The sequence below is a fragment of the Citrus sinensis genome, chromosome 6 (assembly GCF_022201045.2).
Source record: "Citrus sinensis cultivar Valencia sweet orange chromosome 6, DVS_A1.0, whole genome shotgun sequence".
Classification (NCBI taxonomy): Eukaryota; Viridiplantae; Streptophyta; class Magnoliopsida; order Sapindales; family Rutaceae; genus Citrus; species Citrus sinensis.
The window spans coordinates 8,844,614-8,860,619 of NC_068561.1; the positions used below are offsets into that span (position 1 = coordinate 8,844,614).

A 16,006-nucleotide genomic window follows, 5' to 3' on the forward strand; every position below is an offset into this window, starting at 1 on the left:
AAATAAATGTAATTAAAAATTAGTTTGGAAATAGTATGGTGTGATTTACTTGTGTCAAGTATGATGATTTTTTTTTTTTTTTTAACTCAATGTATTAACTTATGGCCATTGCTATAGACATGCAAATAATTAGGTATGTATGGATGCAAAAATAATATGTACTTTACATTTTTCTAGTATTTTTTAGATTGTAAATTAGAATTGCCCATGAGTAGACTCCTTTAGAAAGGGGGAAAAAGGTTGTAGTTGGGTTCATTTGTATTTTATTTTATTTAAATAAATAATAATAATAATAATAGATAAATTAAAAAATATTATTTTTATTGAATAATGAATAGTAAAAAAATATGTTTTACAAATATTATAGCAAATGAATTTTCATATTTTCAGACAATCAACCAAATACACTTTTACTATTTTTTTTATTTTCATATAATATTTGAAAATGAGCTGGCAAATATATTTTCAACTTAAAAAATGTCACATCAAAGACATCATTTTCCTTCTATACAACAAACATAAAAGATGCCAATTAAAAAAATAATAGCAAACTAACCCACATAACTACAAAAATATAGTTCAAAAAATTTTCTAAGTTTTTGCAACATGTGGCTTCTCTTGAACTTGAGATAAGTAGTGAAAGCAATTTCTTGAAATTGAGAAGTAACTGGAAACAATTTTAGAGAAGCACGTGGGGAGCTAATGTACTTTGTACCATGTTGAATCGTTTTTGCTATTGTTTACTTTCTAGAATATACTAATTGTTGACAATTCAAAGATGAATTCGTTAGAAAACTAAGATAAATTATGAACTATGCAGATCGTATGAAGAGAAAGTGTGATGGATGATATTATTCCAGAGAGATCAATTAAAAAAATGAGATTCAATTAAAAAAGAATGCCAATCAAATCTCAAGAATCAGCGGTTAGAACCATCAATCATCTAATCTAATTCTGTTAGATTCTGTTATAGTGAATAGTTACATCATTATACATCATATCTCACAAATCACATCGAAATGATTATCCAAATCAGCCACATTACAACAACAATAATAATAAGCAACAACTATTTTGTATATCATGTTAATTCAATAACTAAAGAGTCTGAGCAAGTAACAAGGAAAATTGGAGGCAAACTGCTAAATTGTAATTAGATTTAATATTAATTCAGATGGATTTTTATTCGAAACATAAATAAATAAGATAAAAGAAATTAAAATTACTTTTTAATTGCTATCCAATTGATGTCTAAAAGATTTTGCTAAGTACGTGTGAAAAAGAAATTTAATCGCTTTTGTTTATAAATACAAAATGTTGTTCTTTCTACAAGGCATCTCCCTTTCTCAACAGATTGAGATATATACATACAATTGAAGTTTACATCATAAAGTGACTCTAATTACAAAAAGAACTCTAGTTACAAAAATATAACGATTGTATTTGCAACTGACAATTTGTCAAAGGACCGATTAAAAAGAAAACAATAAAGAACTTAACTTTCTATACTAACTTCATAATGATTAAGTGTTGGTGACAAAATAATAAAACTAAAAGAATATTTTAAAGTTTTTTCTTTATCGGATAGTGAGTAAAGGAAGGACATGTGAAGATGAATTTAAAAGAAAATTGACTACTTAGACATTTTTTATCTGAAATGGCTGGTTGGCTAATCTTCCATGTCACTTTCAATGTTAGTAAGTTACAGTGGCATTGAGAACATGCTCTTGAAATACCGAGTTATGATGCATATAGCCACCATTTCCGGTTCTTGTAGTGAATGCTCGACTAAAAAGTTACCATAAGGCTCTGGTAGACATCTTCTCTGGCTTAGCACGCTCAAGAGAGCAAAAAATGCCAATATCAGGTCGCTTTCAGATCATATGGACTCTTATCACCAATAATCTCAAAACGAACACTTCCCATCTTTGAAATGGCGAAACCGGCTATTATTCCTAACGATTATCCCTCTCTAAACAATCTTTGATAAAAACTTTATTCCCGTGTGTCAGTCTCCACAGACTCGAAGGTTGTTTATTAGTCGAATTGTTCTCCCATCAGGCGTGCTGATAGCACCAAAGACTATGGCAAATCTCCCACTATGGTAATGCAGTAAGTTTTTCTTTTGCTCGTCTTCAACATCATGAAGCGCTTCTTTAGTAGTAGGAACATACCCTTCTTGTTCCATCCGCTCAAAAAGATCTTTCAGAGCCTCATTTATTCTGAGACGGTAAGGATGGGATTTTATTTCAGTCCAGCTGCAAGCTGGTGTCTTTTTCATGCCCTTATTTCTCACAGAGACTCTCAACCTTGCTGTATCTTTCCATCTCCGAGCAGCTGCATATGCATTAGACAGGATAACATAAACTCTCATGTTATTCAGATTGATCATAAATATCTTGCCAGCAACCTTTTCGGCCAACTAAACATTTTTTTGGACTCTACAAGCAGACAACAATATCAACCAGACATTTTCAGTAGGTTCAGCATGCATGTTAAATATGAATTCATATGCTTCCTCCAACTTCCCTCCGTGACCAAGAAGTCATAGATATTGTCGAAGTGTGTCACATAGGCATTGATAGACTTTCTGTACAAATCAAGGCCCCTAATGCAATGCACAAACCTAATCTGGGTGGAAGTTAAACAAGGATCCCATGAAGAAGCATTTAAGTTCCAAACTCTTGTATCATATAAGTAATCAAAATCTCTCGGCCACGAATTCATGCCAAAATCATCAGAACAAGACAAGTATTGCATCCTGATATAATGAAGAAAATAAATTGAAAGAAGAAATAGAAATATTGCAATTCACAGCTAAAAACTAAAACCAGAACATCACACAAAGGAAGCAGGGCAGTGGATACCATAGTTCAGATCCATGGCCTTCACACCCTAATTTAAACAATTTATCAGCACATTGATTAACTACATAAAAATTTATATAATTCCAAGGATTGCAACAACACTCGAGCATTCATTTCAGTACACACTACTACACAGTTTTGTCAGTGTCACATGAACATTGTTCCTTGAAGTGAACACCTAGATATATCACAAATGCTCCTCAGCCTGGAGAGAGCTGGAGCCCAAAATGTTTCATTTCTCAGAAAGGGCATCCTAAACTCTCAATCATCTTCTCTTTCAGGGGGTAAGCCGCAAGGCAAAAGCATTTTCTGCAGAAAAAGATTGAAAAGCATAAACATTAGACTAGTCATATATAAGATAATAATTCAGACAAGAATAGTAGTCAAAGAGTTATTTGACACACACAGACACACCCCAAATAGAATAGAAAATGACATGTAGTAAGATTTTTAATTCTTGCATCCAACTATTAACCGTTGGAGGGATCCTCTTTGACCACCAATAAACCTAGCCAATCTCTCTTAAGTTACCACAAATGAGCAAAATCTAAATATTTAGAAGAATATAATGAAAAAAATTCCGGATTTTTAAAAAGTCAACTCATAATGTCAACAAAATAGATCCAAAAACTAGTATATAGTCATAACCACTATTGGAGAAGGCCAGGATGAAAAGGGAGATAATAAATAAATAAAATGACATCTGAAAATTGGGTAAGATGACAAGTAAGATTTCAACAAGTTAACCTCCAAAATTATTTTGTACCCTGCTTCCTACTATGGCAACCAATGTCAATGAGACTTGCACTTTTGATTCCAATAAGTTAACTAGTAGCCCACCATCATACGCTAGTGAAATTGAAAGACAATAAAAGGAAAATAAAAAAAAGTTTTAGAAGCTCTGATTAGAGGCATAAATAGACCACAAGTTCAAATTAAAGCTAAAGGGTGTGAAACTACCATCTCAGATTTAACAACTTCAAGTTCACAAATCTTGCACCCATGAACTTGATGAAGCTAAAAACATGAGATGAAAAATTAAGATTTTTGGTCTCCATAAATGCTATCTAATTTCCACTAAAACCTTAAAATAAAAATAAAAATTCCTAGGGTTGAAAAAAAAATTAGGAAAATTTGCAATTAAATAAAGTCATTAACCCATTTTTCCATCCAATCTCCAATTTAGATCCTTCCTAAGATTTTCGGACCCCCAAAATCTAGAAACGACATTCGTTAAACCATGCGGCATCTGAAGATATCAGAATGAACCAAGTAGAGTTGGTGTTTGTCAAAATGTTATGAAAAACCATTATAAAATTAGGCTTCTCAATATCCTCTGTCAAACCTTGTGGCAAAATACTCAGTCCTAGGGTTGAAAAATCTTAAGTGTTAGTGAATTTATTTAAGTCCAAAATTTTCCCTAAAATTTGTATTTTAACAATAGGATTTAGTTTTTATTTTAAGGTTTTAGTAGATAGCATTATTAGAGACCAACAACCTTAATTTTCATCTTTTATTTTCAGCTTCGTCAAGTCCATAGATTCACAGATTCATTCTTGTCAGTATGCACCTAGTTGATAGCTCATGTTTATCTATGAACTTGAGGTGGTTAAATCTGAAACGATACTTTCAGAATGTTAACTTTAATTTGATCTCATGAGAAGATTTTAAAACATTATTTTTTCCCTATGATTACCATGGTGACAATCAATGTAAACGACCATGAATGGTTATTAGAAGAACTGACCATGACAATGAATTATTTCCTTCTTAATACTGCAAAATTTTGATCCTCGACACACAACACTAAAACTCCTAAATCTAATTCTAATCACTTTCTTCTTCAACCTTTTTCTTAGTAATGGTTACATGTAAGTGGGTCATCAAGAGAGCATAATAAGATGAAAAATGGCATCAAAATGAAAAATATCAACAAAGAACATGCTTTTCATAAACTAGACAAATGCCAAAACCTCCATAAACCTTTCAACAATATTCCGAACTTTAAAAAAGAAAATAGCTCTTCCAATAACGAGTCCTAACCTACATAACTAGATGCAAAATCTTGCACCTACATAACCGATTGACACCGTAGAAAACCTTTCTTCAAACACGGGGAAAAAAAGGCAGCTACATAGATCCTAACAAACCCGAGTCTACATATCAAAACTAACATAGACTAACGCGAGTAAAAAATACAAGAAAATCTCAACCCTAGTCACACATAAACCATCCACTTCCACAGAATACAAAACTTATAATCTTCATCTCCAAACATGAACCTTTGATTCAACATGAGCTATATGCATAAAATTAATTCTCATCAAACGCAAACGAAATTAAAATAAAATAACCTGCATAAAGTTATAGTGTTCCCTTCCAATAGATTCATTCTCGGCAATAGCAAAATAGGCCAACATAGGGTAATGCCCAATATACGAGGCATAGCTATCACGCTGAATGTTCACAGCCCATTCACTGAACAATTCAAAACAAAGTTAATTAACACAATCAAATAAATAAAAATACAAATAAATATATAAATTAAAAATAATAGCGTTGAAGCTCACAATCTGTTCAAATCAGCATGGCCAGTACCAACGTATTTGGCTTGCAGATGCTCTAGCTGGGAGTTTATATTAAACCTATCACTCGCCTGCAAGCGAATTGAATGCTCAACAATTAAGTATAAAATTCGATCATGAAATTAACGAATAAAATAAATAATTTTTTTAAACTATTGTTAATTGTTACCTGCATTTTTGCTGTGCTTTTTTGAGAATGATAACGAGAAAGGGAGGAAGAGCGAATGCGATAGCAGGGGTTTGAAGCTGAAGAGCGAAAAAGAAATATTGATCAGTAAATGAGAAGTGAGAACCATGACGGTCGATCCAGATGTTTGGCTGTGGAGAATGGAACCTGCACCGGTTTAGGGTAATCCCGGACATCGACCCCAGCACGGATTGAGAAGTTCTTGGGCTTGACAGCTTGGCCCATTGGCGATCGATTAGGTTTTGTTTTTTTTGTTAAATAATCACAATTATATAGTAAGAGAAAGAAAGAAAGCAAATAAGAAACAATATGTGTAGAGAGAAATTTTATTCTATCTCTTATGTGTATAAATAAGGAGTAAAAGCCTCCTTTTATAATGATACAATCATAAAGTGGTAATTAATACATCATAAGTACGAAAGATAATAACCCTCAAATTAGGGAGATAATGAGAGTTATAAGAAATGAAAAGATATTTGTGAGGAGATAAAATGATACTTTAATGAACATCTACATAAATTATAATTTTTTCATAACACTCCCCTTTGGATGCTCATCTTGCAAAGAATATGCCTCATTAAAATATTTGCTAGTAAAACCTTTATGGGAGAAAAAACTAGTATAGGAAAAAAAGTACATTATTCATTTGTATCTTATGGAGGTGCAATTGCCTTATTGAAACTTTATCAAGAAAAACCCAATGGAACAAAAGCCTAGTGAAGGAAAAAATAGTACAATACATGCAATCCTCCATATTAATAACTCTCCTTGTTAAATATGCTCCGCTCCAAATGACATGGATGCTTGAAAGATCAATCATAATTTGTTGTAATTAATAAAATTTTGGCGAAATAATCTGCAGGATCAACACCATCCTTTCGAAACTTGAAAACATGTAATAAATTATTGATACCATCATCTTGAATTTGAAGAATATTTCCATACATTTATCTTCATAATTTTGTTGATTTTCTTAAATAAAACTAAGCTTTTCCATCCATATCATGGGAAGAGTGTGATATACTTTTTACATTATTTTGAAATTTTCAAGTTTATGCTGAGCATAATTTAATTTACAATATGTAACTTTCCAATGCCTGTATAAGCACAATTTTGAGTAAAGTATGATTCTTTAGGATCAAGACATATACAACATATTTTAAAGTAGAACAATTTTAAATATGAAATACTTTTAGTATTTCTATAATATCAGCATTCCACTTGATAAACTTCAATTCATAAATTGAGAAGAATTCTTTTATTGCAAGATCTTTCATCTTGAATTGTATTCTTAAAAGAAATAATTTCATAAGCTCTTTAGGAGTCTTTTCATGATGAAGTCATCAACACATTATGCAAAGATTGCAAATTTAATTTTCAATTTTTAATAAAAATCACATAGCAAAATGACAATATCCCACTTATAATAAATTTACTCAAGTGATTGTACTTTCATAAGTTTAGATTACTATAATATACAGAATGATGATTATAACTTTTTCAAGAACATATAAAGTGCAACCTTTTTTATTTAGTATTTTTAGTGCTTGTTTTAACCATTTTATCCTCTAGGGATAAGTGTATAGATTCTTCAATTTAATTTCTGACATGCTATAGTTTATATTCGTATTTTATCAATAAATTTTACGACTTCAGGCATATGGACTGTAGCGTATGGACTGTAGGTCCAAATATTTAAACAATATTGGCCAATTGATGATCTTCACATTTTGAGACTTAGGATCCTGGATATTTTATCATGACAACTATATTTTTATTGATAACAATCTTGTGTCAATTTTAATTTTTCCCTCACAACAAGTACCAACATGCTATTGGTAATATATATATATATATATATATTCAATATATATGTCCAATGAGATCATTCAAAACTTCTAATATATATGCTTTTGCAAGAGTTAAAAATCTCTCTTTCTTAATTTGTACGCGTGTCTTTTATAAGGTAATTTGAATCTCTCTGCATTTATTACAATTTACTTCTTCAAGGGCATTTGAGATTCATTTTCTAATTGGTACATTATGCCTCTCCCGGGACAATATATTCAATAATTTAATATAGATCAAATATTTTACCATTCATACAAACATGGTCTCTTCCAGACCACCAAATTATTTCACTTCAACTTCTAGGAATTAAACCTTTTGTATCGATTGGTCTATTACATGCTTCAGGCATTCATATATTTATTTGTCTCACCATTTCCTCCTTCACGAACATCATATAAACAAATGTCAAATAATCATATTCTATTTGTAATTTTTCACTTTCACATATTAATAAATTCATTCAATAATTGATCAATAATGTGCATTGTACAATAATCTTATTGAACTTCAGGTTCAAATAAATTAACTCAAATGTGCAAAACAAATACAAATAAAAAAAAAGATGCTTTTTTAAAGTGGACAAAAATTCGTAATTAACTAGCATGCAAAGTCGAGACATCTTTGTTCTTCTTTAACGTTGTAGTGATTAACTAGTATCCATAAAGAAACAAACAAGTTGCTACTCGATCGCCACCATTAAGACAATTTTGGTCTTAAATAAGTATTTAGATTAGATAAAAACAATGATAAGTAAATTCAAATAATTGATCGATATGAATTTTGGGAACAACACTAATGGGAATAGATCTAGGAAGAAATGGGACTTTTCCAATCATTTATAAAATCATAGATTGTTGTTGACCCAAATTGTTATACAACCCTTGACATTGATGATAACAGACTACATGTTGAGGGTAAAATGAGAAAATTTCAAATCTTACAAGCTCTTGAAAGGTAGATTATTCGTGCGAGATCATGCTCAAAGGTGAAAGGAATCAAGGACCTAGAGGGGTGCAAATCGGATTTCAGTTCATTGTTGGGGTTTTAGTTGGGGTTCTAAGCCGACAGGTTGGAGAATTCAACATAATTGGGTTCAAAGCTCAAACCCAGATCAATTTAAATTTCAGACTAGTTAGAATTAAAAATTTGGTTATAAATTTTGATTTTCAATTCGGATTTGACCTTAGTATCAGTACTATGAATATTTTCTACAAAGTACAATGTTTGGTATTTTGGATGTAGCTTTAGACTCTTAACACGTTGCAAATTTAAAACAAAAAGGAGCCATTATTACTAGTTCATGTGTGTGACCCCCAAAATCAGTTTCTAAATTGCTAATTCTAATGCCCAGATCAATAATGCAAAAAATTGAAAAATAAATATCAATTATAAACCTTTTGGCCATTCCTGATTGAGTTACAAAAAACCGTTATACAAATTTCAAACTATAATAAAAATTTCCCATTCATACACCATTTGATATTGCTATAAAACGTATGTAAATTTGAAATTACCTAGTGCAACTGACGATGGCAAACGAACATGGAGGCAGCATCGGCCGAGATGACAGCAGCTGGATCGCAGAAGTGAATCGACTCAAGAATGGTAAAGAGGCCAACAGTTGAAGCCTGAAACAAGAAAGCAAATCAATTCAAGGATGGCTGGATCTAGTGCTGGCGCACCTGAACGAATTGATAGCGATGACAACATGGATGTTTAATAGCTTAGTGTGACGCCCCAAGCCTTGGTGTGTGCCACCATCCTTGAAGGTTCTAAATTCATGGAGATGCTTGTAGATATTTCCATGTAATTAATGAGTTAGGTGGTAGTTGAGTTAATTCTAGGCCACCGTTTAGGCCACTATCCATGAAGGTTCTAGATTTATGGCCAAGACACAACAAGAAACACAAAAATTCTAGAACAAAAAACATTGTAAGCTTTCTTTGAGCAATAAGAGTTCTTTCCTCCCATCTTGTGCAAGTTTGAATGAGTGCTCTTTTCTACTTTAAAATCTAGCAACATATTGAGTATGCAAGAATGGCTTAGGGCTAAGAGAGTGGGATTTGGCTCTTAAGGCCACACGGTACAGTGAGAGAACAAACGGGCCATGACAGGTGATATCAAAGCCATAATCACTTGTATGATAGTTGCGTTGTTTAAAAGGAAGGATGTTGGACCTCACTCATAATGATCAAAAGAGGAGAGAACAAAATCCCAATGCGAAGAAGGGGAAGTACAACAAAGATAAGTATGTGGATTTGCTAAACGCCTTGAGAATCGGGTTGTCCATGGAGAGATTATTGTCACTGAGATTAAGGAGCGCCTCGAAATCTTTAAGCAAAAGATGGAGGAGGTGGATGATTTTAGGTAACGGATGGGAAACTGAGCCAAGACGTGACGGCGCAACGTCAAAGCCTTGAGGACAAGCCGTGGTCAACTTCATTGAAGCGTTAAGGGCTCAAGTGGAGGAGCTTCACGCGAGCCTTGAAGAGACCAAGAGTGATTGGACATTTTACAAGAAGGCGGTGGCCAGCAGAGTGCTCACCACCAATGTCGCACCTCTAATGAAGGTTGAGGTGCTAAGACCAAGGAGGTACAGAGACAAGCGGGATCCTAAGAGATTAAGAACTTCTTGTGGTCCATAGAGAGGTATTTCGAGGCCACCAATGTCTAAAGTAGCAAGAGAAAGTTAATATTACGATCAGGTATCTTGAGGACCAAGTGACCACTTGGTGGTAGCCGAAGCATGTGAAGATTGTGTACGGGACGTGCATTATTAACACATAGGATTGGCTCAAGTGCAAGCTGAAGAAACAATTATATTCAGAGAATGTGGTGTATAAGGCTATTAAGAAGATGAGAGAACTAAAGCACACTAGGTCCATCTCAAACTATGTCGATGAGTTCTTAAAGCTAATGCTTCAATTTGACAACATGAACTCGAATGACTTACTATTCAACTTCTTAAAAAGACTCCAACTGTGGGCATAATAAGAGCTGCAGCGGTCCCAAGTAAATGACATCTTTATTGTTTCACCGAGGCAGACACACTTGTGGAGCTTCGAAATGGTGAATCATTCAAGCCGAAGAAGGATGAGAAGCCCTTACAAGGAAAATTGGAGTAGCAAAAAGAGATAAGCTGTAGCATTATGATGGCAAGAAGAAGGTGCTACAAAAGAAGAATGGCCCAAATGATGGCAAGAAATAGGCTAAATACAAGCACAATTGCTTCATTTGCGATGAAGACCATTGGTGAGGGACTGCTCAAAAAAGAAGGCTTTCAATGCCATGTTTAGTGAGTCCGGAGAGAAGCAATTGAGGTGCCATGTCTCCAATTCTTTAATGCATTGAATGCCAAGTAAATTACAGCAAAGGTGCAAGACAAGTCGCTAATACATGTTGAGGCTACAATCAACAGAAATAGAGCCCTAGCCTTGATTGTCATGGGAGCTTTCCACAATTTTATCAAGGTGAACGAGGCCAAGCATATTGGTCTCAAAGTTCAGAAAATTAACGGTTGGCTCAAGACAGTGAATTTGGAGGCCAAACTACTTAACAGGGTAGCACGAGATACGAAGCTACATCTAGACCCTTGGCGAGGTAAGGCAAACTTCTTTATCGTACCTGTAAATGACTTTACTCTTGTTTTGGGTATGGAATTTTTACGATAGTTTAATACAGTGCCACTTTTGAGATATAATTTGATGTGCATCCTGGAGGGAGTCCCATGCATGGTTCCGAATGTGAGCAAGGCAGCCCCATCATGCTAACTTTCTACAATGCAAACCAGCAAGGGTTGTAAGCGACATGAGGAGACTTTTCTGGCCACAATTCATGGGGTCGATGACGGGAAGACACTACAGCCATTGAAATACCGAAGATGGTAACTTAAGTCCTTGAGGAGTATAAGGACATGATGGCACCTGAGTTGCCAAAGCAATTCCTGCCAAGACGGGAAATGGACTACAATATAGAGTTGGAGCTGGGTGCCAAGCCGTTAGCAAGAACACCCTACCGAATGTCCTCATCAGTTGCGGAGGGAAATTAAGGAACTGCTAGATGTGAGATATATCCAGCCCTCAAAGACACCATATGGGGGCACCCGTTCCCTTTTAACGAAAGCATGATGGCTCGCTTCGATTGTGCATCAACTATCGGGCCCTCAACAAGGTGACCGTGAATAACAAATACCATATCCCATTGATTGTGGATTTTTTCGACTAACTTGGACGGGCCAAGTACTTCTCCAAGCTTGACCTTGGATCAAAATACTACTAAGTGCGGATTACAGAAGGAATGAGTCAAAGCCTGAAATGCAAGTTATGCAACCCAAAAAGGGGGGTGAATTGGGATTTTAAAACTTAAGCTAAGCAAACCACACAACAATTTAATCTAATGCCTTAATGGAATCGAAAACAATAAATTCAATAAATCACAATAATAAAAGAGTAAGGGAAGAGAAAACAAACACAATGATTTTTATGTGATTCGGCAATCTCCGCTTACGTCCATGCCTCCAAGCACACTGGGCTTGAAGATTTCACTATTCAAGCCTTCAAAGTTTCAAGAACACTTACAAATGACTTCAAAGGTGTCGATCAACCTTTATACCAAGAGATTGTCCCTAATTTTTTAACCTAAGTGTATCATAACACTTACAATCACTCAAAACAAATATTACAAATTTATTTTCTCGCACGCAATATATATTACCACAAATCAATGCGCAATGTGTGAATAAGTAAAGCAAGAATAAATTTGAAGCTTAATGAATGTTGTATTCTTGATTATAAGTTCAATAATAACGTTGTTTAGCACTTGTTTGAATTTGATTGAGCTTATTTATAGTTGGAGCTAAAAATAGCCGTTGTTGACTTTCTGCCCGAAATCAGATCACCGTTAACAGTTATTGTTTAACCATTTTGACTGGTCCAAATGACCATTGAGCTGAAATTCAAATAAATGGTTGACCGTTTGCCACTATCGGTTTGTCGTTAATTTCCAGAAACCTGCAAGTTTAAGCATTTATCCCTCTTTGCAAATTATCGATAACCGTTTCAAGGATAACGGTTCATCGTTTAATTCTAGAATCAGAGTTTTAACCAAAAACTTGGCTTGATTTATGAAAATTCCTTCCTCATTTTCTTTATTTGCAGCCCAAGGAAGTACTTCAACTCTTCTATCATACTCATTTCAAATTCTTTACTCATACAAGATGAAAATGCTTTACACAATAATTCATTAGTAGAACTAAAAATAATATCATCAACATAAATTTGAACAACAAGTATATCTTGATTCTTATGCTTAACAAAAAGAGTAGTATCCGCTTTCCCCATTGAAAAATCATTATCCAACAAGAAATTTTTAAGCCTATCATACCATGCTTTAGGTGCTTGCTTTTATTCATACAATGCTTTTGACAACTTGTAAACATGATTTGAAAATTTTTCATTTTCAAAACCAGGGGGTTGTTTCACATAAACTTCCTCTATAATATAACCATTTAAGAAAACACTCTTGACATCCATTTGAAATAAAATAAAATCTTTATGATATGCATATACTAACAACATTCTAATGGATTGTAATCTAGCTACAAGGGCAAATGTTTCATCAAAATCAATTCCCTCTTATTGGTTGTAACCTTGAGCCACCAATCTATCTTTATTCTTTATAACCACACTGGATTCATCAATTTTGTTTCTAAATACCCATTTAGAACCTATAATGGATTGATGTTTTGGTTTAGGAACTAATTTCCATACTTTATTTCTCTCAAATTGATTTAACTCCTCTTACATTATCATAATCCAAGATTCATTATTTTCCGCATTCGTAAAGGATTTTGGTTCAATTTAAGATATGAATGTAGCATGCTCACAAGTATTTCTAAATGATGATCTAGTTGTTATGCCACGTGAAGGATCTCCTAAAATTAAGTTTTTAGGATGAAAAGAAACATATCTCCACTCTTTAGGGAGCGATTTAGAAGTACCTTCATTTTGCTCTGCATTTGTTTCTTCATGTTGCTCCTCTTGATTTTCAGGGTGTGCATCCTTTTGGTCATCCCTTGATGAATCTTCTTGTAGCTTTTCATGTGCATCATCATCAACAATAACTTTCTACGTAAAGGAAGGGTTAGACTCATCAAATGTAACATGCATAGACTCTTCCACAACTAAAGTTATTTTATTATAAACTCTATAAGCTTTGCTTGAGTTTCAATACCCAAGAAAGACGCCAATATTGGATTTTTGATCAAATTTGCCACGATTATCCTTAGTGTTCAAAATAAAACATTTGCATCAAAAAACTTAAAAATAACCAATGTTGGGTTTTCTATCTTTCTAAAGCTCATATGGAGTGTTATTGAGATGAGGTCTAATCAACACACGATTTAAAACATAGCAAGCAGTGTTGGCGGCCTCGGCCCAAAAACACTTAGGCAAAGTTCATTCAACATGGTCCTAGCCATTTCTTGAATCGAACTATTCTTTCTTTCAACAACTCCATTCTGTTGTAGAGTTCTAGGTGATGAAAATTGATGCACAATGCCCATCATTACAAAAATTCTCAAATGAATGATTTTCAAATTCTCCACCATGATCACTCCTAATGCACACAATACCATAACCTTTTTCATTTTGAGCTTTCTTACAAAATACTTTAAAAGCATTAAGAGCATCATCCTTATTAGTTAAGAATAATACCCATGTGTATCTTGAAAAATCATCAACAATTACAAAAGTATAATATTTGCCACTTAAGCTAGTATATCTTGAAGGTCCAAATAAGTCTATATGAAGTAATTGAAGAGCTTTTAAAGTAGAAATATGATTTTTGTTTTCAAATGAGGTTTTGATTTGTTTAACAAATTGACATGCTTCACAAATTCTATCCTTTTGAAAACTGATTTTTGGAAGACCTTTAACTAAATCATTTTTGGAAATGTTTGAAATTAAATCCATGCTTGCATGTTCTAGTCTTTTATGTCATGGCCAACCATCATCATGCAATGCCGAAAAAACATTTATCATGAGCATATGCACATTCTATGTCAATGGTATAAACATTACCACATTTATTTCCAACAAATAAAATCTTGCAATCACATGAATTCTCAATAACACATCTAGATTTATCAAAAATAACTTTATAACCTTTGTTACACAATTGACTAATACTAATCAAGTTGTGTTTCAAATTTTCAACCAAATATACATTTTCAATTAGGGTTGACGAAACTTTACCGACATTACCAATTCCGAGAATCTTTCCTTTTGAATTGTCTCTAAAAGAAACATCTCCACCGTTTTCGATTTTGGTGAAACTTAATAACCATGCATAGTTTCTGGTCATATGCCTTGAACAACCACTGTCCAAGTACCATTTATTTTCTTCTTCTTTAAGCCTTGCAGAGAAAATCTCAAGTCTTAGGTACCCAAAACTTTTTGGGTCGTTGAGTGTTAGCAATTATTCCTTTTGGAACCCAAATGCATTTTACTCTATGATATACATTTCTTTTAACAAGACATCCAAGCTTCATGTGACAGTTTTGATTACAATAATGACATACAACTTGATTGTTAATAGATGTACTCTTCACAAAGTAGTTCTAATAATACTTTTGTTTCAAATTTGGCTTATAGCCAAGTCCTCCTTTATCAAACACACATTTTTGTGAATTAAGCAAGTTATCCAACATCTTTTGTCCATTTGTAAATTTTAAGACAATATCACTAAGTTCAATATTCTTTTTCTTAAGCATTTCATTTTCCTTTTTCAAATCATCTATATGTGATTCTAGATGCTCATGTGAAGTGATAGGTTTCTCATTTGATAATGCAACTCTATCATGCAATATTTTATTCTCTAATTCTAGGCATGTAATCTTTTCACTTAGAGATTCATTTTCATTTTTGAGCTCTACCATTTTCTTTTTAAAAGCATCATATAATTCATCACAGGTAGGATCACTTACCTCATCGAGATTATTATCATCTCTTATGGCCATAAGTGCTAGATTTGACACTTCTTGCGAATCTTCTTCATCACTTGAATCTTCATCGCTATCATCCTAAGTAGCAATCATGGCTTTCTTCTTGAATTTGTTGAGAAGTGGGCACTCCGATCTTATATGGCCAGGCTTTTTGCATTCATAGCATATGATTACTTCTTTCCTCTCCTTTTGGTTATTGAGGTTTCTAAATTTTCTTCGCTCACTGATTTTCTGGAAAAAATTTTTTGAACCTCCTCACTAGCATAGCCAACTCCTCATCATCCGGCTCACTTTCTCCAGTACTCTCAGATTTTGAGACTTTGAGAGTAATATTTATCTTCTTCTCCTCATTGCTTTTTTTCGCTGTCAAGTCTTCCTTATAGAAATAAGAGAGCCAATTAAATCATCAATAGGTAGGGTATTTAAATATTTGGCTTCCTCAATGGCAGTCCTCTTAGCTCTCCATTCTTTTGGAAGTGACCTAATGATTTTCTTGACTTTCTCACTATTTGAA

General features: G+C 33.5%; 1 protein-coding gene across 2 annotated transcripts; it reads right to left on the reverse strand.

The window, feature by feature from the left end:
- Positions 1 to 2,767: 2,767 nt before the first annotated feature.
- LOC102616163 (hypothetical protein) lies at positions 2,768 to 9,255 on the reverse strand. Of its 2 annotated transcripts, XM_052443336.1 has the most exons (6): positions 9,005 to 9,255; positions 5,787 to 5,854; positions 5,622 to 5,698; positions 5,438 to 5,523; positions 5,222 to 5,345; positions 2,768 to 3,176 (listed from the first exon to the last, which is right to left on the reverse strand). In XM_052443336.1, the coding sequence occupies exons 3-6, from the start codon at positions 5,625 to 5,627 to the stop codon at positions 3,129 to 3,131; spliced, it is 264 nt and encodes an 87-aa protein (XP_052299296.1). In that variant the 5' UTR covers positions 5,628 to 5,698; positions 5,787 to 5,854; positions 9,005 to 9,255; the 3' UTR covers positions 2,768 to 3,128. The 2 variants fall into 2 exon arrangements, with proteins under 2 accessions (XP_052299296.1, XP_024948509.1); XM_025092741.2 differs by lacking the exon at positions 5,787 to 5,854.
- Between the last annotated feature and the right edge of the window lie 6,751 nt (positions 9,256 to 16,006).

What these genes read in the sequence shown, in the direction of transcription:
- LOC102616163 (XM_025092741.2), bottom strand. An exon ending in CATGCTGATTTGAACAGATT is followed by an intron (nt 5,346 to 5,437) that starts GTGAGCTTCAAC and finishes TGAATTGTTCAG; the next exon opens with TGAATGGGCTGTGAACATTC. An exon ending in AACACTATAACTTTATGCAG is followed by an intron (nt 3,177 to 5,221) that starts GTTATTTTATTT and finishes CTTTTTCTGCAG; the next exon opens with AAAATGCTTTTGCCTTGCGG.